The sequence below is a fragment of the Phycodurus eques genome, chromosome 1, assembly GCF_024500275.1.
Source record: "Phycodurus eques isolate BA_2022a chromosome 1, UOR_Pequ_1.1, whole genome shotgun sequence".
Taxonomy (NCBI): Eukaryota; Metazoa; Chordata; class Actinopteri; order Syngnathiformes; family Syngnathidae; genus Phycodurus; species Phycodurus eques.
The window spans coordinates 1,112,081-1,139,708 of NC_084525.1; the positions used below are offsets into that span (position 1 = coordinate 1,112,081).

The window sequence follows — 27,628 nt, forward strand, 5'->3', positions numbered from 1 at the left end:
CCACCGTGGGAAAGGAAACAGAATCGGCAGCCATAAAATATTCCATTTATTTATCGCTCGATTCAACAAATAGTCTTTGTCTCACGCACCACGATTAGTTCCATTTAATCACAATTGACAGGTTCAACAGGGAGAGAACATCGTCCGACAAACACTGTTCGCATACGACACGAGAAGGACCCATTTGCTTGCACGTCAAAATTCACTCCATCCAGCATAACATCGGCAACACCGAGAAAAAACGAACAAACCGACGAGCTCTACTCAGGTGGAAAAATAAAAGCACCGAACAAACTGACAAAAGTATTTCCAACAAACAACTACACCGAAGATATCCATGTTTTTTTTGGGTTGTTTTTTTTGAAAGCGCAGCACCTCGACTGAAGGGCGCTTGCCCGTTCCTACCACACCGTTCAGTTCATTATTTGGAGTGTGACTATTGCCCAAAGTTGTTAAAGGGTACCAAAATAGATGGCACAATACACCACAGTGGGATGCGACTAAAAGGAGGAGAACTCGATGCCTTGTGTTGTGTCATTGCTTAAATTGCTCGAAGACATTCCGCCGTTGTGTGGCCTTCTTCTTGGCGACCTCGCGATGTCACACTTCGTAGGTAGCTGACGTCACCATAACCGCTTTCACGCTCCCTAAGTGGACACGGAATCCAGATCGGGATTTATCGTTCCAAACAGTACGGGGTGGACCCAACTGGACTGGACTTTAAAGTGGAAAGGTGACTTTAGATTTCGGCAACGTCCACACGATTACAGGTATTCAAAACACACACAAGGGGGGGGGGGAAGGCTTTTTTGTGCCCTCGTGCGAACTCTGGCCAGGCTGGAGATGTTCCAGAATTTAGTTTTGATCATTTGCATAGAGACAGATAATACCTCACGATTGTGCGATGTCATGTCATTTCAAAACAGCAAAACTAACGGGATATCCTCGCCGAAGTGGGCTTCGTTCTGTGCAATGGCAGGCGCGCGGGTGATTTGCGACGTACTCGTTGAGGTTGTTGAGTATTTGGTCACTGTACAATGAAAAGGGCATATCTCCAAATTTGGCTTGGTTTTTGTTGTTCTTTCTTTTTCCCAAAAGAACGGACTATGAGGCGGAACAGCCTGAAGTCGATTGCCCCTCCCGAACAAGTGAGTCACACCGAATATTTCAGGGGAAAAACACGTGCCAGATAATCGGGCCAATTTGGATCATCTTGCACTCGTGATCCAAGTCAGCAAAGGCCCGCTTCTCGGATGTTTCTGAAATATTTTCCTGCGCTGATCATCTTGCGGTGTGGGACGTGTTAACTGACAGTTTTCCTCCACGATCTGCTCGCGAACCGGTCGGGCCGACCATCGTAAACGTTAAACCTGTTCGATATTTTTACGATTGCGAATCAGCAGGAAAAGGGCTGCCTTCTCCATCCACTTGTATGTGTCATCGAAGGGGGAGAAGATTTATTTTCGTACAGTCGTACAGTTAGTTGCTTTTAAATACACGTGTTCGTGCGGACTTTCCCTTATAGCAGCTTAAATAGCAGTACAGGAGGGCCTCCATTTACGCCGGTTCCGATATACTACGTAGTTAGCGCAACAGTATACTTACTGTTTCGTTCGATTGTTTTACGTGCGGGGAGTCCAACGTTTCTCGTATGGGGGATGCTTACCAAAAAATGGAAGGCTTTCAGGGCCACTTTCATTTATGAAACCTGCTCAAACCCGTCCATCCAGCAATTATATACTGCGGGTATTTTGAAAAACCGCTGCATCACAGCTTTATGTTAAACGCGATTCATGTGACTCGATCCGCTACTTCACATTCAGAACCAAAATGAGCAAGATTTAGAGCACCTTGAAGCTCTCTAATGTAATAATGGGATATGTTCACAATTTGGACCTTGACACGTAGCACGGGGACGGATTATTAGTCGTAGTGGCGGTTATGGGTGGGTGGGTGGGTGGGTGGGTGTCCCAACCCCCCCCCCCCCCCCAAACACACACACACACTTTTCATGATGCCCCCTAACCCCAGCCCCATCCCTGTGTTAAAATAGGGTTGTGGACCCTGTCAAAAGGAAATTGTTAGTAGATGTCGCGGGCCCCTACAAAATGGACGCCGGGCCATAAATTGCCCCGGGCCATAGTTCGGACATCCCTGTTTCATATTTATGGCCGAGAAGTGTCTTTCATAAAAGTACTTACTGTAATTGTGACTTCAGGCGTGCTTTAGCTTTAGCATAGGTTAGCAACAGGAGGCGGAGCCAGGGGGTGGCAAGGGTGGGCGTGGCCACTCTAAAGATACTGAGCAACACCCCCCCCCCCCCAAACTCAGGTCGACAATTTCATTTGGAAAAATTCCCGGCTCCGTCCCCGGTTAGCAACAGCCTACGGCGCATTCCGTCGCCTTACATCCCAATTTGGGTGACGTCGCCGACGTAGGAACCGAACGCCGTCGTAAATCGAGGCCCCCCGTCGTAGAACGTAAAGTCCACTGTTCGTCCACGTATTTCCCAGCTCGGCCCAAACATCACCACGCGCACGCTTGTGCTTTGAGCCGTGTTTCACCCTTTGTCATCTTTGGCCACGCCCCCTTCAGGAGGTCGCGTCCCCTCTGCGCGACGTTACCGTCGGAGACTATTGGATACTATGATTGCAGAGTTTATTATTGCACGTTTTCACAAAGGCAAAATTAAAAACGATTTCACACACATGCTCCTCCTCGCGGGCTTCTTCGTCGTCGTGACCCACAGAGCGGGGAGCGGAGCGGGGCGTCGGGGGGGTTAAAGGTCGTCGGCGAAAAGCTCTCAGTCATGGATATTGTACCTGAACGCCTCTACGAGCCCTTCGATGGAGTGGATGAGGCCCGATATGGCGCAAATGCCGCCGATGACGAAAATGGCCACGTCGAAGAAGACGTGGTGCCACAGGAGGTTCCTCCACTGGAGCTTCAGGTGGAAGAGGCTCGGCAGCAGGAAGCACAGGCCGGCGCCCGTCAGGCTGCCCGTCAGACCCATGAGGAGGGCGAAATGGGGGACGAAGACGGCCATGAGCAGGGTGAAGACCACCAGGGCCACCCGCAGCCCCAGGCCCCACGATTTCAACCGGCCGCCCGGCCCGTAGCAGTCGGGGAACGAGGCCCGCCCGCCGTCTCGGAACAGCGACTTCTCCAGGACCTCGACGGCGGCGAAGAAAGGCAGCGGATAGGACAGCAGCGCCTTGGCCACCAGGAAGAGGTTGACCACCGCGCGGATGGCGCTGGGCAGGTTATCCGTGATGACCTCCTTGGTGGTGTCGGCCCACGTCAGGTAGGCCACCAGGGCGAAGAGGCCCTTGAGGACGCAGGCGGCGATGTGGGTCCAGTCCATCATGCAGCGGAACTCGCCGGGCTTCTGCATGTTGCCCTCCAGGGACGGCAGGAAGATCTGCGAGGTGTAGCTGAACACGATGATGCCGATGGAGATGGGGAACTTCTTGACGTCGATGTAGAACTTGACCTTCTCCCACGCCCACTCCCGAGCCCGCGACAGGCAGTAGGCGATCACCAGCACGTTGATGACGAAGTGGGCCAGCGTGCACAGCAGGCTGAACTTGGACACGGCCTTCAGGTTCTTGAGGAAGGCGCAGGGCAGCAAGGCGGCGGCGGCCACCACCGACCACGCCTTCTGCGAGACCGGCAGCCCCGGGAAGCTGTTGTACATCAGGTTGCCGCTCACCACCACGTACAGGATGCACGTCATCACCAGCTCGATGATCTGCGCCACGTTGACCACGTGGCCGCCCAGCGCGGGGAAGCGGGGCGCGCAGCACGCGTTGGCCACGTCCACGTAGGAGTCGCGCACGCGCACCTTGACGCCGTCCTCGTTCTCCTCGTAGAGGCACGCGATGAGGATCTTGCCCGTGTAGCAGCACACCACCGCGGCGAAGATGATCAGGAAGAGGCCCAGGTAGCCGCCGTGCAGGATGGCGTACGGCAGGCCGAGGACGAACATGCCCTGCGGGCGACACAAGCGGACACGCGCGCGCTTTACGTAATCGGAACGCTACGCTGGATGCTGCGATGACGTCACGAGGCGTTAGCGCAACCCCAGGACGAGTCCAATTATTTGCATTTCATGTCATTGTGCGACGGACTCCGAATTGTTTCCCGTCGGTGTGCACATTTATTTACGATGTTCTTTGCTAAACGAAATCGGGCCTCGGGGGTGTTAAACAGGATTTACATAATTGCACTCGCCGAGCTTGATCATTTAATTGCAACCGATGCACTTATAACGCTGTTCCGCAATGATAATAATAATAATAATAATAATAAGGCCTGCTTGGTTTGTTGTTATTCGTTTCTTATTAGCTGTTATGGTGCATTGCAATATTTATCTAGTGTGTGTGCAGAAGATGAGCGTCATTGTTTTATGTGTCAAAGCATTTTGATTTCAAATTGCTCAGCAGGATTGTATTGTGCCGAATTATATGACATCACGTTGTTTTTTCTGCCCTTATTTGCATTATTCGTTGCTGCTGATTGGCTGAGAGGATTCGCGCAGCTTTCTCGCGGCCCAACGCCCACTCGTGTTACGGGTTGGAAAGAATAGAATTCGAATTCATTTCCAAATCGCGTGTTGAGGATGATGCATTCCGCTCGAATGTGTTCAAGGTGACTCTTGAAGGCCTAACCGCGCAGCACCCGCCCCGCCCCAAACACACGATGTACCTGGATGGCGTTGGTGACGTTCCATCCAGCCTCCCACGACGTGATCTTGGGCTTGTCCTCATCCTGCGACCCCGCGGTCTTGAGGGCCTGAGGCCCGGGGCCGGGGCCGGGGCCGGGGCCGTCCCTCTGGTAGTGGCTGTCCCCGTCCTCCGGGCCGCCCTCTCCGCCCTCTCCGCCCTCTCCGCCCGCCTGGAGGACGTCCATCTGCATGCCTCGCCTGTAGTCGTAGTCCAGGTCGTCGCACTCGGCGAATCCCACGCCCTCCTCGTCCGTGGCGGCCTGGAAGCCGAGGCGGGCGAACACGCCGCTGACCTTGGCCTGGGACTTGTTGGAGACCGCGTGGGCCGCGTTGGTCAGCTTGTTGGTCAGCTTGTGGCGGATCAGGTGAGCCATCTTTTCTGCTCCAAAGATTTAATCCAGAAAACGGGAGGGCCTCGCGGTCGAGGGGGAAAAGAGCGCAAGATGCTGGAGTATTCGCCTCCTTTCCTTTCTCTTTTTTTGTTTTGTTTGTTTTTGGGGAATTTTGGTTCAGTGCTGCGGATGCTGCAAAGTCATGCCTGTTGTCCTCAAGTCCCAAAGCCGACACACACGCAAAGAAAATCCTCAGCCGATTTTCTTGGCTCGCTCGTCCATTGTCCACCCTTTTTTTTCCCAGAAGAACAAACAAACAAAAACTAAAACTCCTTTATGTCAAAATAAAGAACAACTGAAAAGATGTCGTCATCTGTCCCAAAAATAAGTCAAATACTACGGAAAAATATGAAATATAGGGGCCTATATTTAATGGCGTGTTGGTGCAGCGCTGGGACGGGCGACTGCGTCGCGAGAGGACAAGGAGAGAGAGAGAGAGAGAGAGAGAGAGAGAGAGAGAGAGATGGTCAGGTCAGTCACGACAAATCACGTGGACGGTAATTTTTTAAAAACCCAAAACGCAATTGTCAGTGTTGGAGCAAAATGGATGGCGGCACCTCAGTCTATTCTTATATATCTATCTAAATAAATAACATTTGTTCGGATTATTATTGTCTCTTGCGCTGTATTTGATTGTATAGGCGAATTAACTCCACGGGCATGCTTAGAACTCTTTTAGGAATAGCACATTTTATGATATTTGAATCCAGGCCTGCGCTTCCCTTCCGGTGCACAGTTGCGCTCGCGAACGTTTGGCAGAAAGCATGTGATCACTTTCCGCGTTGCCGTCGTTTGTTTAAAGGGTGCGCAATGCTGAAATGCGTTACGGTTCCTTTTGAATCAAAGCGACGTCGCTTTTCATTAACGCGCGCGATCCTCGAACACGCGCTCCAATTTCTGCCAATTTCCGCTTTGCTGATAGGCGACATGCGCTGTTATTCAACTTCTTTTTTTGCCCAATATGTGCATATGCGAATCTCGATTAACGCTCATTTTGCGCCTTCGCGAACAATTGAATTCGCTTCTACCAAACGACGATTGTCATTTGAGCCGATTCGCCTTCACTTGCGAGCGATAAAAGCGAAAACGAAGACTTGCAATGGAAACATGTTGGCTCCAGATGAGCAGCGGCAGCAGCAGGCTGCGAGGACGCAACTCGTTGCTGATATGATGAACACGCCGCACATGACCCGCGAGGAAGCGCCGTGGACAGCTCCCACCCGCGTGTCACGTGCACGCGCACACGCAAGCCGGAGCCTGCAGCTTATTCTACATTTCGCTAAGGCGTCATTTGGATGTATTATATATTTTGCGCATTTAAATGTAGAAAGGCTTCAATATCGGGGATATTCTTTTTATTCCGAGATGCGCGTGTCGTCTAAATCTCAGCGTGAGCGTGAGTGGTTTTGCGCACCTCAGCTCCATAATCTGCTGTGACAAGGCTGGGCAAAACTGTCATCTTTTTTTTTTTTTTTTTTGGGGGGGGGGGGGGGGGGGGTTGTTTTATTTCAGCTTGCTTTCCAAAAAAAAAACATGACAGTTTTGCCCAAAATTGGAGGGGGGGAGGGGACGCGAAGGCAATCATTTTGAGCACGTGCATTTTTACTATCGCCGCAAAATAAATACTAATTGGAAAAAATAGCCACGCGGAGTAGGAAGCAGCCAGAGGACAAGAGAAGTATATATTATTAAATACTATATACTATATATAGTATATAGTATTTTCCTATTTTCATGCTCGGCTCGCACGCATGCATGCGTGCGCGCGGCCCAGCTGCTATTCGTGTTCGCGCTCACACAGACTTGCTTCGCGTTAGTGTGTCATCCGCGTGCGTGTGGTCGAGGAGATATAGGGAGAGTCCTCCGGGCGTCTGTAACCCTAACCCCCCCCCCCCCCCCCCCCAAAAAAACCCGTCACGTCGTGCCCAAACCGAATCGGCTCAAATGTCACGCGTACACGCGCGACGTCAAAATACAGAAAGATGCGCACACACTATTTGGATTAAATCCAAACTAGGACCAGCAATTATAATTCATTCCACAATGTTTATGATAAGTTCCACGTGCGATTTATTCTACAGTATAAATCATTTAGAAAGTCAAAAATGTCAAAATGATTTCAAAACGATGATTTACAGCCTATAATCTCCCATCCGGACAAAAGTGGATTCTTTTGCCTTTTTTTGAAGGTCTATTCAATTGGTTACCAGGGCGACCATTTCACCTTCCATCACAACAAAAAGGATTAATTCTACTCCATAGGAGCGCGTGCACGAGCGCGCGTGTGCGGGGGCCTGATACGGAGGAGCTTATAGTTGCATTTGAAAAGTGCTGACTGGGAGCAGTAATCTCTGATAGTTGCCATGGCCACAGTAATTGGACAGGGTGTGTGTGTGTGTGTGTGTGTGTGTGTGTGTTTTGCAATTTCCATTGAAACGGTATTTTCTCTCTTCGAACTCGGTCGTTTTTCTCGTTGGCTGTAAAATGAAATGAATAAGAATGAAAACGAACATCAGTCAATGATCAACGTTTCTCGTAGTTTCCATTTTCTCGCATGCAAATAAATGTAAGCACGGCGACCTTTTCTCTGCTTCTATTTGAATGGATATTAGATTTATTACAGTGAAACATGGACATGGGAAAAAAATGGGCCACCGAATGAAGAAATGTGTCGTGATAGATTGTTGGGCAGGGGGTGTAAGGGTGTGTGTGTGTGTGTGTGTGTGTGTGTGTGTGTGTGCAGTCATGACAGGGTGAGAAATAAAGTCAAGGAGGTCGGAGGCGGGGGGTCGGGTCGGGTCGGGTCGGGGCTATCTGAAGTGCGGCACCGAAATATAAAAACACCTTGAGTCAAACCTTCTTCAAGTCCGCCCACACAATTGTACACGCCATTAAATATAGGCCCCTATATTTCCTATTTTTCCGTTTCGCCTTCTGCCACGGCGCGTCCTCCTTTTCCATGTCAGCCTGTCTTCTGCATCTTCCGCTCCAACCTCATGTGTTCCCTCACGACCTCCGGCAACCTTCTCTTTGGTCTCTTGTAGGTCACCCTATGTTCCTGCGTTCTTCTGGAAAAAAGCGTCGACTTCAGCCATTTGCATCCTTGTTGCAAAGTCTACCAGCATCCGTCCCTCCGAGCTCCTTTCCTGGAATTCTTCGGATGAACGCTCGTATTTGTTTGGCAAAGTTTGAAGCCGGACGCCCCTCCTGACGCAACCCTCTGCGTTTATCCGGGCTCGGGACCGGCCTACACTTCGCACTGGCTCGTGCCCCCCTTAGGGCTGCATTACAATTGGACGACAATAATTAGGAGCACTTTAAAAACGCTGTGTTTTTTGGGTGGTTTTGCCTTCTCTCTTTCTCAAAGTAAACACATTACATTCGATGACTTTCCTTTTATGTTTCCTCTGAAAAAGTGGATTAAAACCGTAGATCCTTGTTTTCCAATGAACCGCGTATTTGCTCTTTGCGCAACTCATAAACAGACGGCAAAAGACGATGAAATGTAAATACATCATGCGAAATGTGGCTGCTGCATTTTGGTGTACAGCATGTGGAAACCCACCATACCGTGTTGACCTAATGACAAATGCAAAATGACACCATTTCGACAGTATGGCTTGATATGACGACCCGGACAAGTGAATGTTCCGTCAACAGTCCAAAATTATAAAGATGAAACTGTTCAAAGGTCAATGTTCCTTTACGTGTTCAAAAGTGCAACTTGAAGTCTACCCTTTTCAAAATCGCAGGCAAACTCAGGCGTTTCGAGGTCAGATTTGGAAAAAATAGGCAACTCGGGCAGAACGGCACATGGCCAGAGAGAGCCAATCGTAAGTGTCGGCTTTAAAAGGAGGAAGTAATGCGGGGGGGGGGGAAATCTGACCTTTGTGACCATTTTTCAAACGTAGCTAAAATTGTAGTCATGGAAATTTTCCAAAGCAATGTTAATTGAATGAGACATTTTCTCCCAGCAATGTCACGGATTACCATAACGTAACATTTCGAATTCAATGACATCACCATCATGTTTGCGTCTTGAAATGAGCGCAAAGTGTTCACCGCGTTTGTCGCTCTCCGTCGGCCCTCCTCCGCCGCGACGCGTTCCTCGCTAGCTCAGACAAAATGGAGGCCCGGCTGAGCTGTCGCCGCACGGGCACCCCGTGTCAGACCCGGGAGGGAGGACGTGTATTCGTAAGCGTCGAGAGGAGAGTCGCTCAGCGTGTTTGATGTCCCGATACGCCTCGCGCTCTTGCGAGCGAGCGCGTCACTATGTTTGCGTGTGTGTTTGAGAAGGGTGAGTTGACCCAGATCTGCTTATTAGCATCAGGAAGGAGGGGCGGGGGGCTTGCGGCAGTCACTTAGAGCTTTGTGCCTGAGCAGTGAACTGTGCTTCATGGTTCGGTGACACACCATCATACAGTAGTCCTCCTCCTCCTCCTCCGCACGCACGCCCGCAAACACGCGCTTTTCCCGCCGTCATCATCTGCATCTTCTGCCCTCATATGACAACCCTCTCCAGGAAAATCGACGTGAACAACGGCACCATTTTCTGTGATTGGCGATTTCATTCATTCAAGAGCCTGAAAGTGAACTGATTTGACCGCGCGTGATAATATCTGATTGGAAAAAGACGACAGATCGGCCATGTGTGGATGTTCACCTTTCCATCGCTTCAACTATTATGTCAGTTAACACTTTGCACCTAAGGTGCAAAGATATGCTTAACTCGCGGTGGGGTGCAATGAATGCAGCCATTTTCTAACTAGGATTTTGTTGTCTTAATTATCACTTGAAGGACAGCACAAGGGACGATAGTGGTTATTGCGTCTGGATCAGAGTTCGGAGGTTCTGGTTTAGAGTTTTGCGCCTCCAGCCTTCCCGTGTGGCATTTGCATGTTCCCTGGCTACTCCGTCGTCCTCCCGCATTTCAAAAACACGCACGCCGGGTTCATTGAAGACGTACGGCCCGTGGGCCAGCACCGCCCCGTCAGGGGGTCCAGTGCGGCCCGTGGGGGTGGAGAACACATTCACTGCTATTTTTCTTTTGGCTAATCTTGTCCACTGGAGGGTGCTCTGACAACATTTAAATGACATCGATGCACTTGTGAAGGCCAAACAATGGTGCAGGAGCACACTAATATCAAATGGTGTGCCATGTTGACACTCTGAAAAATAAATACCTCCTGTGGAGATGTAGAAAAGACTTTGAATATTAGAACATTTCAGTCAAAAGCTTCACTTCAAAAGAGTTTTTTTTTTTCGCATGCACTGCCACAACTTACATTTTTATGCATTCATTTACAAAGGATGTACCTGAATGGTGCACGCTCACTGATTCATGGTATTGTTGAAATCATTTTGGGTTTAAAATTTCAAACTGCTCAAAATGTGCGACAAGATAATAATGAATAAAGTAGCTTGTAATTATTTGCACCAAAACAAGGGGGGGATTTTTGAATGGCTGTTGTTTATGGATTTATACGCCACAAATATTGCAGTCCGGCCCGCTTCCGATCTAATTGGGGTAAATGTGGCCCGCAAACTAAAACGAGTTTGACGCTCCTGTCCATCGGTATGAATGGTTGAGGTGTGTTGATGGCAACCGATCCCGGGTGTGCCCAAAGTCCATTGGGATAGGCTCCGAGCCCAATGAGGACAAGTGGATGGATGGTTAATAATGTGTCAGCCAATCAGACCTGTCATCTCTGCGTTTATGAATGTATTTTCTCTGACGGGTTCATCGGAGCGTATTCTATAGCATTCCCAAGATATGGTGTGAACACGCCCCCAAGTGGCTGAGAGCAGCACAGCGGATGTCATCGGTGCAATCTCATCGGATGCTTAGTCAAGGTGATGAGCGCTACCGCCACTGTCGGCGTGAAACCTTCAGCAATAAAAAAAAAAAACCGGAGATGTCGCTTCCGTGCACTCCAATGTTTCCAAATTGAATTGTCACTAAGCAACCAGACTATGTTTGTTGCCCACGTTGATACAGCAGAAAGTACCCTTTTTGAAAAATTGAGTCAAATACTCAAGTAGAGTACAGATACCTGAAGAATCTACGTTGAAATCGTACGTCGTGACTTTCCGTAACTGTTTTGAACGGAACCCTTTCAAGCAAGCGTCGACGGGGATAGATTAACGAGGAACCCCAGACCCCGTTATGGAGTTGCACTCGGATCTATTTTTATGTGACACGCTTCCAAAATGGCCGCCCAGCAGCAACCGCTTTGCCAGGTTTTCTCATTTCGGGACTGTAAAACCTCTCCCGACCCAATTTTCGAGCCGCCGGCGGCCTCGCGCGGGACGCCGACGCCGACGCCGATCGTGATCGACAACGGCTCGTTCCAGACCAGGGCCGACTGGGCGACGGTGGACTTTGACGCCCCGCGGCTGCTCTTCAGGTCGGTGGCGGCGCGCAGCAGGGGCGCCGCCCGCAGCGAGACCCAGATCGGCAACGACATCCCCAACCTGGAGCCTCTGCGGTGGCTGCTCAAGAGCCAGTTCGACCGGAATGTGGTGGTCAACTTCGAGATCCAGGAGCTGATTTTCGACCATGTGTTTACTCACCTGGGCGTCACCTCGGAGGTTCGTGCCACGTGCCCTTTTCCCTTTTCGCTTTACATTCATATTCACATCCTCTACTTTCAACTGCGTATGTACGCGTATGCAGGATGACCCGAAAATGCTCGAAAACATTTACAGGGGACCTTCTCTGAATGTTCCGATGCACTGTTGAATGTTTCAGGAGGCTATTTGTTTTTTTTGGGGGGGGGGGGGGGGGGGGGGGAACTCGCTGTGCAATTTCTCTTCTCTGTCAAGCATATTCAGAAGAGTTGTTGCAAATCTGTGAATGTGCGTTGGTGTGAGAAGTGGCATTCATGGGGTGAAACAGCAACTCCCCGTGAGACATACAGGCGGGGATAAGGCCATTTATTTTTGCTTTCCAAGCAATACTAATGTTGTTAGTCACGGGTGACGTCATCGTTCTATCAAATATTGACGATAATTGTCACTTTCCTACTGTGTTGAGCGCACGTTATTAGCGATTGACTGCGGTGCGTTCCGACGTCACGGAACGCCGTCGTAAAGCGAGGACCTCGCGTATCCGAAATAGATTGTCAAGACAAGAATCTACACGTGCCTTTCTTCCAAGTTCTGTCTTGAGCGTGTCGCGTGTTTCAGGGCGGCCGCGTGGAGCACCCGCTGGTCCTGACCGAGGCGCCCTGCAACCCTCAGCACTGCCGCCAGATGATGTCGGAGTTGCTGTTCGAGTGCTACGGCGTCCCCCACGTCTCCTACGGAGTGGACGCCTTGTACAGTTTCCATCGCACCGACAATCGGCGGAACCCGCAGCCGCCGCGGACCGGGATCGTTTTGTCCTCGGGGTACCACTGCTCGCACATCCTGCCCGTTCTCGACGGCAGGTGAGCCTCTGGCGTCCGGATGCTTTTCGTTTGCTGTCGAATTCGCTCCAAAAACAACGGCGACAAATATGAAGGAACGGCTCTCGGGATGACGCAGCACACTGCGAACGTCAACCAATACTCGCCAAGCGACGGTTCAATGCGACCCTCCTTGACCGACCGCGTCTATCGAAAAGGGCGATGTATCGGACGGTGTTGATCCCGACGGCTCTTTAGATTAGCGATCGTGCCCGGCGTCGTGCCAGCGGCGCTCTCGTTTTGACACGGCCTCTCGTGCAGGTTGGACGCGGTGAACTGTAAGCGTGTGAATGTGGCCGGAGGCCAGGCGGCGGCCTACCTGCAGAGGCTCCTCCAGCTCAAATATCCGGGTCACCTGGCTGCCGTCACTCTCGGCCGCATGGAGGAACTGCTGCACGAGCACAGCTACGCTGCTGTGGATTATCAAGAAGGTGCGCTTGCAGGCAACCTATTCACGAACGCAGACTGAATCTTAAGCGCGTTGCCCCATTGTTTCTTTTCTTTTCTTTTCTTTGTTTTTTGTTTGTGTTTTACTGGCTTGTCTGCAGAGTTGGAAAAGTGGCGCAGCCCGGAGTTTTACGAGCGCGAGGTTCACCGAATGCAACTTCCCTTCTCGCGCAAGTTGCCCGGCGGCTGTGTGAGCGTGGAGGAGAGGCAAGAGAGGAGAGCGCAGCAGCTCAGGCGGCTCCAGGAGATCAACGCTCGACGTCGTGGCGAGAAACTGCATCAGGACCAAGAGAGGCTGGACAGGCTGACGGCCGTACAGGTGAGAAACTTTGTCGTCTCTCTCCTTGACCGTCCGGCCGTCCGTTTTCTGTCGCGCTTGTCGGGGCCGCAGCCGGGCGGGCCGGAATCTACCCCGGCCGACTTCGGCCGAGAGGCGTGGTCCTCCCCGAGCGTAGACAAATAAACCTTCCCGTTCACGCCTACGGACAATTGAGACATGCGACGGTATGCTACACTGTCACAGAAAAGCAAAAACAAAAAAGGTGCTAAATGTGTTCCTTTGAGGGTTCCACCGGCTTCAACGTCACTGGGCACTACCCTCAGGAGTACGTCCGATCAAACTTGACTCCTTGAGCGCTTCAAAAGCACGCAGTGCACCAAAGCGCTGTACGAAGCAATAAATACACAACGCGTAGACGGAGACGTTCGCATTGAACGCAAATGGCCAAATAAAATGAAAAGACGCAAAAAAAAGAGCAATCAAATCAGTCGGAATTCAAATGAAGTTGGAAGACTCAACGTACATACATGACCTATTGTAATCTTTCGTCCAAGAATAGTCAGTTAATTCACTCCGTTGATGGAACTTGGATTGCGGAAGCAGAGCCCGAGCTAAATGTCTCGAGGCTCAAACACACGTCAACAGTGACAGAACACGTTGATAAAGACGAGCGAAAGCTCCCGTTTGGGATCAGCATCGAGCCTATTCCACTCAGCTGCTGCGTGCAGCGAAGCGTTCGTCTCGGTAGAAACGCAGTACGCGACGCGAGCGGAATCATGATGTGATGTCAAATTTGTGTCGCGCTTTTCTAAACTCCGGTTCCTCTCCGGCGAGTCCCGTACGTCATCAAACCGCGCGCGTGTGTGCGTAGGAGCTGCTGGAGGACGGCTTATCGGATCAGTTCCGCGAGAGCCTGGCGCAGCTCAACATGGACTCGGCCGAGGAGCTGCGGTCGTACATCGGCAAACTGCGGCTGGCCGTGGAGCAGGGCCGCCAGAGACCGCCGCCGCACGGCGAGGGAAAGACGGAGGCGAGGCGGACCGAGACTTCCCCCAAGTTTCAGAAGCACGCGCCGTCGCGCACTGCGGAGTCCGCGCCGACTTGACGCTTGTCGCGCTCTTCCCGCCAGATCTCCGAGTTGGAGCAGCACATGGAGGACGGCGACGGCGTGGCCGTCATGTATCCTGACTTCTCTGAGGACGCGCTGCCGGAAAAAACGAATGTGAATGTGGTCCAGGTAGGGTAAAACTTCCTTGCTCACATTTAAAAAAACAAAAACAATCTTGTTATTCATATAATAGTCCAAGTGACAATGAATTTGTGTGGATTTTTGGGAACACGAAATTCACACAAGCAATATAGCATCTTGGGGGGGGGGTTTGTCAGAAGCACACATGCATGCAAATTAGCGTACGTTTAAAAAGATTCGAATGTGTTTGTAACGAGAACGCCACGGTTTGAACATACAAACACGAAAATGGACACTTTTCTACTGTAAGTAGAATTTGAATGTCCTTCTTTCACTGAACACCGAAGACCTGCATGTTAAATATAGTTCATATTTGATCCATTCTTGACTCGTATTGATTTATTTCCCAAATGAATCTTAATCTGACCGACCGACGCCCATTCCAGGGCGCACGCCCCCTCTCGGCCAAAGCCGGCCGGGACGATAGCCTGCATGCTGCTCCCCTGGAAAAAAAACGCCTTTAATTCTTCCTCATGCGAATCTAAAATAACAAAAACAAGTCTCTCCAGCCAGCCTTCAACATGGCGGAATACCACCAACTCTTTGTGGGCACGGAGCGTCTGCGTTGTCCGGAGATCCTCTTCCGGCCCTCGCTGACTGGAGAAGAGCAGATGGGGATGATGGAGACGCTTCAATATGTGTTGGCCAGGTAACGCTGCACTCAATCTCTCATGTGACGTGACGAAGAAAGTCTCCCATCTGTTCGTCCGTCCACCCAAAGCCCGATCCTGCTTGTGGTGCGTAGGCAGGTAAAGCACGGCAGCCTGTTCTTCTCGGCGCACGACTCTTCCCGTTCCCTTCTCTGTCTACCAATCAACGGACTCCATTATGTCTAGCTCCACCCTTTCGGGACCCTCGCACTGCAGTTGGTGCCGAAACCGAGGGTGAAATGAAGACGTTAGCGCTGTCAGCCGATTCGGGGGGGTCAAATGTCGTTCCAGTACTGAAACATGTTCGTGTTCAGGTACACTCCTGAGCAGCAGGAGGCGCTGGTCGGCAACGTGTTCCTGACGGGAGGAAACATGCAGTATCCGGGGATGAAGGAGAGGATAGAGCGAGAGCTGCTAGCTATAAGACCCTTCCAGTCACACTTCAAGGTATATCATTGGAGCATATTGTTGGGGATTACGTGCGAAATGTAGGTCCTGGTAATCATTTACATGTGTCATTAGGCTACAGTAGCTTCTGGAAAATTCCACTTTCAATTTAGGAGTTTAAGAGTCGCAAGCCGTAGCTTGGTCGATTTGTTATTATTATTATTATTATTTGGCTGAGTTTCCCAATTTATGAGTGAGCTTCAGATGGCCTCCAGCTCCCTTCCGTTCACATGGTTACTGCGCCGTGAGTCTGTTTTGTGCTCATATTTCCATTTTGTACTTTGAATGTTAAAAAAAGAGTTAGAAGATTTTAATAGAGGCTTTAACGCTATCCAAGGCAAATGAGTAGCTACTGAAAGAGTGGTGAAAAGAGCAAAGTCAAGTGATTCTTTTTTTTGGATCAATTAAAGAAATACTGTTTTTTTTTTTTTTTTGCTCCGCGCTGGCTCCTCCCTCCCAGGTGAGCGTGGCGACGCAGCCGAGCCTGGGCGCGTGGCTGGGGGCAAGAAACTGGGCGCTGGAGCACCCTCCTGGCGGTGCTGGAGGAGGAGCGGCGGGATGGATCAGCCGGCAGGACTACGAGGAGAAGGGCGGCGAGTACCTCAGCGAGCACTGCGCCTCCAACGTCTTCGTCCCCCTCAACATCAACAAGTCGCTTCCCCCTCGGCCAGCCGAGCCCTCGGTTACCGTGCCGACTGTCGCTTCCGGACCGGGCGCCGTGGTCACGTCCGCTCTGACTTCCTCTTCTTCTACTTCAGATGCTCCCGTGGTTTCGTCCTAAAGTGACAGTGGTCACTGGACTGATTATGTATTTGTGTGCAGGATCACGCAAAAGCCGCACGGTTCTTCTTAGAGCAAGAAACCGTATTTGGACATTTACGGTGAACAGTGAAACGGCAAAATTGATGCCTCCTCAAAATGATTTTTGTAATTTCCCGTACATGCCGGATGATGGCGCAAAGCGTTTTTCCCTATTAGACATGGCTATGGCTTGACGAAAGGTATTTCCTCCCCTCAGTTATGTTGGACCATAACATTATTGCTCCTCAGACCCATGAAACTTTGGTTTAAAAGCTTTGAGCCGCAGCCATGTTTCGGGCTACTGTCAGTGCCATCTTGTGGTCACATAACAGCATTACACCCATTTCGGTGAAAATCAAATGGCGCCAATATCTGCCAAAGACTCCCGAAAGGAAAGAGAGAGAGGTCAAGCTTCGATCCCAAATTCAAGATGAAATCAGTGTATTTACGTGCCGGAATATTGCATAAAAACCTGACACATTTTATTCGGCTGTAAAATATAAACAATAAATATCATGCACTTGTTTGACGACATTGGGGTGCCCCCCCCCCCCCCCCCCCCCCCTCCATCATCAATTTACATAATCTTACAAAAAAGTCAAATAGCAATAGTTTTGAACATTGCCCATTTCCCCTCTATTTTTTTCTTCTTCTCCTGTGTTCTGGACAGTTTGGGCTGTTTGGACGTGTTTCCAAAGTTGTCTGGGCTCACATCAATGAATTTGCCCTCAACAGAACAGGGAGTGTTTGCTATTCTCATTTCAGTGACCCCACTTGAAAGAGATTGATTCGGCGACGGAAGATTTCATCTGGATTTGACTGAATGACCGAGAAACATTTTCCTTTTGTCTCATTTTATTTTGGCATCCAGTAGTTTGACAGTTCATCAAAACATTTAATTCCTTACATTTGTCTCGAGCAATTAGGTGTTTTAAAAGAGCTCTAAGTAGATATCTTGTTAAAAACATATATAAAGACATAACTGAACTGTTGTGATGAGCACGCAAGTCATTCATATAATGATATATACATTTTGTGGTTTTAAACAATTCCTTTTTTATACGACCTCCCCGGCCTTTGAAAATACTCTTTCACATGGCACAGAATATGTCGGGGTGCACAACTACACTAAAGCAAGCGTGTACAAATTGGAATAAAATGATTTGCGCCTTCTGCGATTGGCTGGCGACCAGTTCGGGGCGTACCCCGCCTCCTGCCCGATGACAGCTGGGATAGGCTGCAGCACGCCCGCGACCCGCGTGAGGAGAAGCGGCTCAGAAAATGGATGGATGGATGGATGATTTGCACCTTCACACTGCACACACTCTGTGGAACGGGTGCAATTCGCCTCCACAGCCTCCTCAGCGACGATGGCGCTAGAGTCCTACTGTCAGTTACCAAAGCAAGAAACGGGAAGTAGTTGAGCGAGGCAGGGCCATTGATGGTTTTTCGCATGGAGCACAGTAGAAAGTGACACAAAATGTCGCTTCCTTGTTCTCTAGCCGCTAGTTTCCTCTGTAAAAAAATACAGTGCAGCCCAGCCTGCCTGGTGGACGTCATGGCAAGCAGTATGACAGAAACTATGTTTGGTGCAGAGCACAGAAGGTAAAAAAAGAGATTCTCAACTCTTGCATTCTGACCTTCAGTATTGTACGGAGGCGTATTAAGTTCGGACATGGAGCGTCGGAGAAAAGAGACAAGGAATGTTATTTCCTTGTTCTCTGTAACCAAGAACACAGAGCACCTCAGTCTGGCTGGTGGACGTCATGGCAGGCAATATGACTTTAGCGCTACAGCAAACCCATTTGAAACTGCATTTAAAAATATAATATACTGTCCATGTTTTTAGAAGCTGTTTTTTTTTAAATAATAATAATTTGTTTTCAATTTATATGAAAGTGGGTCGCAACATGTGGGTGACAACGGCTAACCACTGTAGAATGAATCCGTTTTGTCTTAAACGTCGCCAAGGTTGTCATGCGCAATAGTTCTCAGTAGGTGGCAGTAGCGTTTTGAAATGCGCATCCAACTGTTGGAACTGGAAGTCTCGACTAACTTGAAGTGTTTGACATTCGACGAGACGAATTATATTATTTTCGTCAAGAACTACTACTAATTATGTTTACATTCGATCTTCTTTAATTAGTCAAATCATTGGTCTCTCTTAAACCCGAATAGGTGGTTTATATGTTTCTGGGAGGCTGCACGGTGGAGACTGGTTAGAGCGTCAGCCTCACAGTTCTGAGGACCCGGGTTCAATCCCCGGCCCCGCCTGTGTGGAGTTTGCATGTTCTCCCCGTGTCTGCGTGGGTTTTCTCCGGGCACTCCGGTTTCCTCCCACATCCCAAAAACATGCATGAATTGGAGACTCCAAATTGCCCGTAGGCATGACTGTGACAGTGACTGCGAATGGTTGTTTGTTTCTATGTACCCTGTGATTGGCTGGCAACCAGTTCACGGTGTACCCCGCCTCCTGCCCGATGACAGCTGGGATAGGCTCCAGCATGCCCGCGACCCGAGTGAGGAAAAGCAGCTCAGAAATTGGATGGATGGATGGATGTTTCTGGGTGTGAATGACCACTTTGAATTTATTTTATCGCATTATGGGTATGGGTATCCATTGACGGTCTCCATTTCAAGTGAAATTATTAAATAAGAAGCATATTTGTTCATGTATTAGCACACAGTAGCGTTTCATCTCGCGTGTGTTCCGGCTTGCCCGTTGTGTGTATGGTTGTTCACGTGCTCATGATGACACCGTCGCTTGACCTAGCGTGCGCGTGAATGACTTGCGTGCTCGCGCCGAGTGCAACTCATACTTACCTGGCAGGGGAGACACCATGATCAAGAAGGTGGTTCACCCAGGGTGAGGCTCAGCCATTGCACTGCGGCTTCGCTGACCCCTGCGAATTCCCCAAATGTGGGAATCTCGACTGCATAATTTCTGGTAGTGGGGGACTGCGTTCGCGCTCTCCCCTGATCATTGGTTAACAACAATAATGAAGATGTTCCTCATTGTACAAGCTGGAGTGCGCGTCATATGACGCTGTGGTACTGCAGTGTGATGCAATTTCCAGCATGCATGCGTTTGCCCTGAGTCGTAGAAGCAGTTGGTCATGACGAATGAAGCTTCATAACATCGTACCGCTTCGGTCATTGGTTGGAGTCATGGTCCATTTCTTGACGTGCACCGCCTGCTGGCCATGTGTATAATCACAGGCAACTGTATCTCCGGCCACGTATTTTGTGATGCATTGCAATATGGCGTTTGTTGTGGCTCTTGGAAATTACTTCTGAATGACAAAAAATATTTGATCAAATATTTGAATTGAACTACTTCACTAAATTAAGCTTTTGACACTATTATAATTTATTGAGCTGTGCCACGATGGCAGCTTGTGTAATGTGTTTGTCAACTTTGGACAATGGCATACCATAAACCCACTTTTTCATGGAGCTGCTCGACAGGGTCTATATTGCTGTGTCGAAGTAGGAAGTAGTTGAGCGAGGCAGGGCCATTGATGGTTTTTCGTCAAAATGTTGAGCAAACAGCTATTCAGCTCGTGGCCACAACGTTATACCAGCGACCGATCGGTATGACAAATAACTCATTATTTCTTCGGTTGTTGAAGACTTAAGACACGGCGGAAGAATATGCGTCCATCTCCGCATTCTATTGGATCGACGTGGACCACGTGACCAAGGAACGCGAGCGTCTGACAGCATGATTTCGATATCAACGTTGAAAAACAACCCAGTTGACATTCGTTTCCTAATTGTTGTTTGGCGTGTCCACATGTGACTCATCTGTGATGAGCATGTCGATATGTGCCACCGTAACTTTGGCTTGTAGGCTGGAGAATGAGGTCGTGTTTTCTGGCCTCACGGTGTTATCGCTTCTCGGCCTTTTGGCTAAGATCAAGTGTAGTATCTGTTCTTATCAGTTTAATATCTGATACGTCCCCTATCCGGGGACCATATATTAAATTGATTTTTGGAACTGGGAGATGGAACAGGGGCTTGCTCCGTCCACTCCACGCATCGACCTGGTATTGCAGTACCTCCAGGAACGGTGCACCCCCACCGATGGTTTAAAATAACGAAGTCTTGTGTAGGTTGTTTTCCGTCGCGTGTAACACTTGGGTCGACCAGGCACTCGCGATTCAACGCGTCAGCGACACCAATCGAAACAATTGGCATGTTTTCTTAGTCTGATTTTGGGCAGAGTACGCGGGCGGGCGAATGAAGGTCCCGCATGGAGCACAGTAGAAAGTGACACAAAATGTCGCTTCCTTGTTCTCTAGCCGCTAGTTTCCTCTGTAAACAAACACAGTGCAGCCCAGCCTGCCTGGTGGACGTCATGGCAAGCAGTATGACAGAAAAGTCATTTGAAACAGCATGTAAATATAATATCGTGTACACGTTTTCAGAGAATTCTTTTACAATTATATGCAAGAAACTTTGCAACATGCAAGCTGAATGTACTGTTGTGATTCGTTCGTTCGCAGTCTGCCAAGGCGGTGACGTACTAGACGTATGCAGTGAAATGCACTCGGGCGGAAGTTCACTGCGAAGTATACCACTTTCACTAGCAAGCCCTTTAAAGACACGTTACAGTAACCACATGAACGTGTCAAACGCGACATCGCGAGTGAAACAAGGAGACCGGTTTTTATCCGGGGTTCCAGATTTGATTTTTCACAGCAAGAGAAAGCTCCGCTTGCGCAGAGCGTCAAAAAATTGAGATAGACTCTTGTTGTTCCTCCCCACGGAAATCTTTAGTAAAAGGCGAAAGATTTATACGATCTGAAGAGAAACAAGAGTGAACTGCTTCGGTCGCAGCGGAGCGGACTAAGTCATTGGCCGCCATACACATTTGACAAACGGTGTTCAACTCAAAAGTGCCACTATTTCTTTGGAGTCCAAATAAAAGTTCTTCATCTTCATTTGAAATACTCCAAAAGTCTCCTCTTTCAACGCAAAAAGACAATTTAGTTTTCCTGTTCTTTATCTCGATGGTCAACTGTTTCGAGGACATCTTGGCCTTTCCAGTGATCTCATGTGTTCGGTGGCTTCGAAGCGGCTGTGCTTCCTTCCCGAGACAAAATGGAGAATGCAGCAAAACACAAATGCCAGGAGAAGAGAAATGGAAAGTGAACTATTCGAAAGATAATGGTTTTTTTTTCACCAAAGGCAATCATATCTTTTTGTTTATGAACATGTTATGAGTCATAATTTGGAGTCAGAGTTCAGTTGAACTTTTTGTTGGGAAAAATTCGAGCCCTTTTATAAATGTCTACTGTTACGGACATGAGGATGATTGGATAGTGTTAGCTAATAGCTAAATGGCTTTCAAGTTCTGTGTTTACATTCCATTTTCTGCCCCAAAACAGTTCTTTGTGGGGTTATAAACACGCCGAATGTATTCTCTGAATAAAATAATGATCGATCGATAAGGTTACAAGTATTTATTTCAACCTCTTTAATTGTGACACTATTGTAGGAGGCAGAAGCGAGGCAACTTTTGTACCAAATAATTGAAGAAAATTAAGTTCTGGAATAGTCAGATGAGCGTGCTTATGCTGGAGAAGAGCGAAAGCTCAGAAGAAGAGGCAGGAGACTCATCAGATGATGTGACAGACACACATGAACAGGAAAACCGTCGTCCTCTGTGGGCCAAGACCAAGCACGTATGGTAACTCGATAGATGGATATTTAAGATCAGTAATAATAAGCCCAAAAATGACAAGGTACACGTTCTTCAAGTTGAGAAACTCACTGAAGATTGTCAATGACCTGGATGTAACAGAGGAAAGACATTCTTGGGAGAGTCAGGCTCATTATTTCTTCGGTTGTTGAAGACTTAATACACGGCGGAAGAATATGCGTCCATCTCCGCATTCTATTGGATCGACGTGGACCACGTGACCAAGGAACGCGAGCGTCTGACAACATGATTTCGATATCAACGTTGAAAAACAACCCAGTTGACATTCGTTTCCTAATTGTTGTTTGGCGTGTCCACATGTGACTCATCTGTGATGAGCATGTCGATATGTGCCACCGTAACTTTGGCTTGTAGGCTGGAGAATGAGGTCGTGTTTTCTGGCCTCACGGTGTTATCGCTTCTCGGCCTTTTGGCTAAGATCAAGTGTAGTATCTGTTCTTATCAGTTTAATATCTGATACGTCCCCTATCCGGGGACCATATATTAAATTGATTTTTGGAACTGGGAGATGGAACAGGGGCTTGCTCCGTCCACTCCACGCATCGACCTGGTATTGCAGTACCTCCAGGAACGGTGCACCCCCACAGCTTTGTCAAAAAAATATCGATGGAGTCTTCAGTCCAACGAGGTGAACTATGTTTGGTGCAGAGCACAGAAGGTAAAAAAAGAGATTCTCAACTCTTGCATTCTGACCTTCAGTATTGTACGGAGGCGTATTAAGTTCGGACATGGAGCGTCGGAGAAAAGTGACAAGGAATGTTATTTCCTTGTTCTCTGGAACCAAGTACACAGAGCAGCTCAGTCTGGCTGGTGGACGTCATGGCAGGCAATATGACTTTAGCGCTACAGCAAACCATTTGAAACTGCATTTAAAAATATAATATACTGTCCGTGTTTTTAAAGGCTGTTTTTTTAAAAATAATAATTTGTTTTCAATTTATATGAAAGTGGGTCGCAACATGTGGGTGACAACGGCTAACCACTGTAGAATGAATCCGTTTTGTCTTAAACGTCGCCAAGGTTGTCATGCGCAATAGTTCTCAGTAGGTGGCAGTAGCGTTTTGAAATGCGCATCCAACTGTTGGAACTGGAAGTCTTGACTGACTTGAAGTGTTTGACATTCGACGAGACGAATGTATTATTTTCGTCAAGAACTACTACTAATTATGTTTACATTCGATCTTCTTTAATTAGTCAAATCATTGGTCTCTCTTAAACCCGAATAGGTGGTTTATATGTTTCTGGGTGTGAATGACCTCACTTTCAATTTATTTTATCGTCTCTCGATGCCGCTGTGCATTATGGGTATCCATTGACGGTCTCCATTCCAAGTGAAATTCTCAAATAGGAAGCATATTTGTTCATGTTCATGCGCACAGTAGCGTTTCATCTCGCGTGTGTTCCGGCTTGCCCGTTGTGTGTATGGTTGTTCACGTGCTCATGATGACACCGTCGCTTGACCTAGCGTGCGCGTGAATGACTTGCGTGCTCGCGCCGAGTCCAACTCATACTTACCTGGCAGGGGAGACACCATGATCAAGAAGGTGGTTCACCCAGGGTGAGGCTCAGCCATTGCACTCCGGCTGTGCTGACCCCTGCGAATTCCCCAAATGTGGGAATCTCGACTGCATAATTTCTGGTAGTGGGGGACTGCGTTCGCGCTCTCCCCTGATTATTAGTTAACAACAATAATGAAGATTTTGCTCATTGTACAAGCTGGAGTGCGCGTCATATGACGCTGTGGTACTGCAGTGTGATGCAATTTCCAGCATGCATGCGTTTGCCCTGAGTCGTAGAAGCAGTTGGTCATGACGAATGAAGCTTCATAACATCGTAACGCTTCGGTCATTGGTTGGAGTCATGGTCCATTTCTTGACGTGCACCGCCTGCTGGCCAAGTGTATAATCACAGGCAACTGTAGCTTCGGCCACGTATTTTGTGATGCATTGGTTGTTGAAGACTAAATACACGGCGGAAGAATATGCGTTCATCTCCGCATTCTATTGGATCGACGTGGACCACGTGACCAAGGAACGCGAGCGTCTGACAACATGATTTCGATATCAACGTTGAAAAACAACCCAGTTGACATTCGTTTCCTAATTGTTGTTTGGCGTGTCCACATGTGACTCATCTGTGATGAGCATGTCGATATGTGCCACCGTAACTTTGGCTTGTAGGCTGGAGAATGAGGTCGTGTTTTCTGGCCTCACGGTGTTATCGCTTCTCGGCCTTTTGGCTAAGATCAAGTGTAGTATCTGTTCTTATCAGTTTAATATCTGATACGTCCCCTATCCGGGGACCATATATTAAATTGATTTTTGGAACTGGGAGATGGAATAGGGGCTTGCTCCGTCCACTCCACGCATCGACCTGGTATTGCAGTACCTCCAGGAACGGTGCACCCCCACAACTTTGTCAAAAAAATATCGATGGAGTCTTCAGCCCAACGAGGTGAACTATGTTTGGAGCAGAGCACAGAAGGTAAAAAAAGAGATTATCAACTCTTGCATTCTGACCTTCAGTATTGTACGGAGGCGTATTAAGTTCGGACATGGAGCGTCGGAGAAAAGTGACAAGGAATGTTATTTCCTTGTTCTCTGGAACCAAGTACACAGAGCAGCTCAGTCTGGCTGGTGGACGTCATGGCAGGCAATATGACTTTAGCGCTACAGCAAACCCATTTGAAACTGCATTTAAAAATATAATATACTGTCCATGTTTTTAGAAGCTGTTTTTTAAAAATAATAATAATTTGTTTTCAATTTATATGAAAGTGGGTCGCAACATGTGGGTGACAACAGCTAACTACTGTAGAATGAATCCGTTTTGTCTTAAACGTCGCCAAGGTTGTCATGCGCAATAGTTCTCAGTAGGTGGCAGTAGCGTTTTGAAATGCGCATCCAACTGTTGGAACTGGAAGTCTTGACTGACTTGAAGTGTTTGACATTCGACGAGACGAATGTATTATTTTCGTCAAGAACTACTACTAATTATGTTTACATTCGATCTTCTTTAATTAGTCAAATCATTGGTCTCTCTTAAACCCGAATAGGTGGTTTATATGTTTCTGGGAGGCTGCACGGTGGAGACTGGTTAGAGCGTCAGGCTCACAGTTCTGAGGACCCGGGTTCAATCCCCGGCCCCGCCTGTGTGGAGTTTGCATGTTCTCCCCGTGTCTGCGTGGGTTTTCTCCGGGCACGCCGGTTTCCTCCCACATCCCAAAAACATGCATGAATTGGAGACTCCAAATTGCCCGTAGGCATGACTGTGACAGTGACTGCGAATGGTTGTTTGTTTCTATGTACCCTGTGATTGGCTGGCAACCAGTTCACGGTGTACCCCGCCTCCTGCCCGATGACAGCTGGGATAGGCTCCAGCATGCCCGCGACCCGAGTGAGGAAAAGCAGCTCAGAAATTGGATGGATGGATGGATGTTTCTGGGTGTGAATGACCACTTTCAATTTATTTTATCGTCTCACGATGCCGCTGTGCATTATGGGTATCCATTGACGGTCTCCATTTCAAGTGAAATTATTAAATAAGAAGCATATTTGTTCATGTATTAGCACACAGTAGCGTTTCATCTCGCGTGTGTTCCGGCTTGCCCGTTGTGTGTATGGTTGTTCACGTGCTCATGATGACACCGTCGCTTGACCTAGCGTGCGCGTGAATGACTTGCGTGCTCGCGCCGAGTCCAACTCATACTTACCTGGCAGGGGAGACACCATGATCAAGAAGGTGGTTCACCCAGGGTGAGGCTCAGCCATTGCACTCCGGCTGTGCTGACCCCTGCGAATTCCCCAAATGTGGGAATCTCGACTGCATAATTTCTGGTAGTGGGGGACTGCGTTCGCGCTCTCCCCTGATTATTGGTTAACAACAATAATGAAGATGTTGCTCATTGTACAAGCTGGAGTGCGCGTCATACGACGCTGTGGTACTGCAGTGTGATGCAATTTCCAGCATGCATGCGTTTGCCCTGAGTCGTAGAAGCAGTTGGTCATGACGAATGAAGCTTCATAACATCGTAACGCTTCGGTCATTGGTTGGAGTCATGGTCCATTTCTTGACGTGCACCGCCTGCTGGCCAAGTGTATAATCACAGGCAACTGTAGCTTCGGCCACGTATTTTGTGATGCATTGGTTGTTGAAGACTTAATACACGGCGAAAGAATATGCGTCCATCTCCGCATTCTATTGGATCGACGTGGACCACGTGACCAAGGAACGCGAGCGTCTGACAGCATGATTTCGATATCAACGTTGAAAAACAACCCAGTTGACATTCGTTTCCTAATTGTTGTTTGGCGTGTCCACATGTGACTCATCTGTGATGAGCATGTCGATATGTGCCACCGTAACTTTGGCTTGTAGGCTGGAGAATGAGGTCGTGTTTTCTGGCCTCACGGTGTTATCGCTTCTCGGCCTTTTGGCTAAGATCAAGTGTAGTATCTGTTCTTATCAGTTTAATATCTGATACGTCCCCTATCCGGGGACCATATATTAAATTGATTTTTGGAACTGGGAGATGGAACAGGGGCTTGCTCCGTCCACTCCACGCATCGACCTGGTATTGCAGTACCTCCGGGAACGGTGCACCCCCACAGCTTTGTCAAAAAAATATCGATGGAGTCTTCAGTCCAACGAGGTGAACTATGTTTGGTGCAGAGCACAGAAGGTAAAAAAAGAGATTCTCAACTCTTGCATTCCGATCTTCAGTACTGTACGGAGGCGTATTAAGTTCGGACATGGAGCGTCGGAGAAAAGAGACAAGGAATGTTATTTCCTTGTTCTCTGTAACCAAGTACACAGAGCACCTCAGTCTGGCTGGTGGACGTCATGGCAGGCAATATGACTTTAGCGCTACAGCAAACCCATTTGAAACTGCATTTAAAAATATAATATACTGTCCATGTTTTTAAAGGCTGTTTTTTTAAAAATAATAATTTGTTTTCAATTTATATGAAAGTGGGTCGCAACATTGGAACATGTGGGTGACAACAGCTAACCACTGTAGAATGAATCCGTTTTGTCTTAAACGTCGCCAAGGTTGTCATGCGCAATAGTTCTCAGTAGGTGGCAGTAGCGTTTTGAAATGCGCATCCAACTGTTGGAACTGGAAGTCTCGACTAACTTGAAGTGTTTGACATTCGACGAGACGAATGTATTATTTTCGTCAAGAACTACTACTAATTATGTTTACATTCGATCTTCTTTTATTAGTCAAATCATCACCCTAACCCTCTTAAACCCGAATGGGTGGTTTATATGTTTCTGGGTGTGAATGACCTCACTTTCAATTTATTTTACCGTCTCTCGATGCCGCTGTGCATTATGGGTATCCATTGACGGTCTCCATTCCAAGTGAAATTCTCAAATAGGAAGCGTATTTGTTCATGTTCATGCGCACAGTAGCGTTTCATCTCGCGTGTGTTCCGGCTTGCCCGTTGTGTGTAT

General features: G+C 48.4%; 2 protein-coding genes and 8 non-coding genes across 10 annotated transcripts; 8 read left to right on the plus strand and 2 right to left on the minus strand.

Moving 5' to 3' along the window:
- Positions 1–38: 38 nt before the first annotated feature.
- On the minus strand, positions 39–5,537 carry LOC133399656 (vesicular inhibitory amino acid transporter-like). The gene is made up of 2 exons (XM_061671352.1): positions 4,708–5,537; positions 39–3,991 (listed from the first exon to the last, which is right to left on the minus strand). Exons 1-2 carry the CDS (start codon positions 5,098–5,100, stop codon positions 2,804–2,806), a joined length of 1,581 nt encoding a protein of 526 aa, XP_061527336.1. The 5' UTR covers positions 5,101–5,537; the 3' UTR covers positions 39–2,803.
- A 5,785-nt stretch (positions 5,538–11,322) lies between these two features.
- On the plus strand, positions 11,323–16,964 carry actr5 (actin related protein 5). Its single transcript, XM_061681011.1, has 9 exons — positions 11,323–11,709; positions 12,307–12,548; positions 12,828–12,997; positions 13,115–13,332; positions 14,165–14,323; positions 14,423–14,530; positions 15,052–15,191; positions 15,507–15,639; positions 16,100–16,964. The coding sequence occupies exons 1-9, from the start codon at positions 11,329–11,331 to the stop codon at positions 16,418–16,420; spliced, it is 1,872 nt and encodes a 623-aa protein (XP_061536995.1). The 5' UTR covers positions 11,323–11,328; the 3' UTR covers positions 16,421–16,964.
- Positions 16,965–19,255: 2,291 nt separating this feature from the next.
- LOC133414384 (U1 spliceosomal RNA) lies at positions 19,256–19,419 on the plus strand. The gene has a single exon (XR_009770013.1). It is a non-coding gene; the product is annotated as a U1 spliceosomal RNA (small nuclear RNA).
- A 913-nt stretch (positions 19,420–20,332) lies between these two features.
- On the plus strand, positions 20,333–20,523 carry LOC133414408 (U2 spliceosomal RNA). The gene has a single exon (XR_009770021.1). It is a non-coding gene; the product is annotated as a U2 spliceosomal RNA (small nuclear RNA).
- A 629-nt stretch (positions 20,524–21,152) lies between these two features.
- LOC133414239 (U5 spliceosomal RNA) lies at positions 21,153–21,266 on the minus strand. The gene has a single exon (XR_009769967.1). It is a non-coding gene; the product is annotated as a U5 spliceosomal RNA (small nuclear RNA).
- Positions 21,267–22,561: 1,295 nt separating this feature from the next.
- On the plus strand, positions 22,562–22,752 carry LOC133414411 (U2 spliceosomal RNA). The gene has a single exon (XR_009770023.1). It is a non-coding gene; the product is annotated as a U2 spliceosomal RNA (small nuclear RNA).
- A 923-nt stretch (positions 22,753–23,675) lies between these two features.
- Positions 23,676–23,839, plus strand: LOC133414338 (U1 spliceosomal RNA). The gene has a single exon (XR_009769998.1). It is a non-coding gene; the product is annotated as a U1 spliceosomal RNA (small nuclear RNA).
- Positions 23,840–24,387: 548 nt separating this feature from the next.
- On the plus strand, positions 24,388–24,578 carry LOC133414401 (U2 spliceosomal RNA). The gene has a single exon (XR_009770019.1). It is a non-coding gene; the product is annotated as a U2 spliceosomal RNA (small nuclear RNA).
- A 1,294-nt stretch (positions 24,579–25,872) lies between these two features.
- Positions 25,873–26,036, plus strand: LOC133414343 (U1 spliceosomal RNA). The gene has a single exon (XR_009769999.1). It is a non-coding gene; the product is annotated as a U1 spliceosomal RNA (small nuclear RNA).
- Positions 26,037–26,584: 548 nt separating this feature from the next.
- On the plus strand, positions 26,585–26,775 carry LOC133414431 (U2 spliceosomal RNA). Its single transcript, XR_009770028.1, has one exon. It is a non-coding gene; the product is annotated as a U2 spliceosomal RNA (small nuclear RNA).
- Positions 26,776–27,628: the final 853 nt, after the last annotated feature.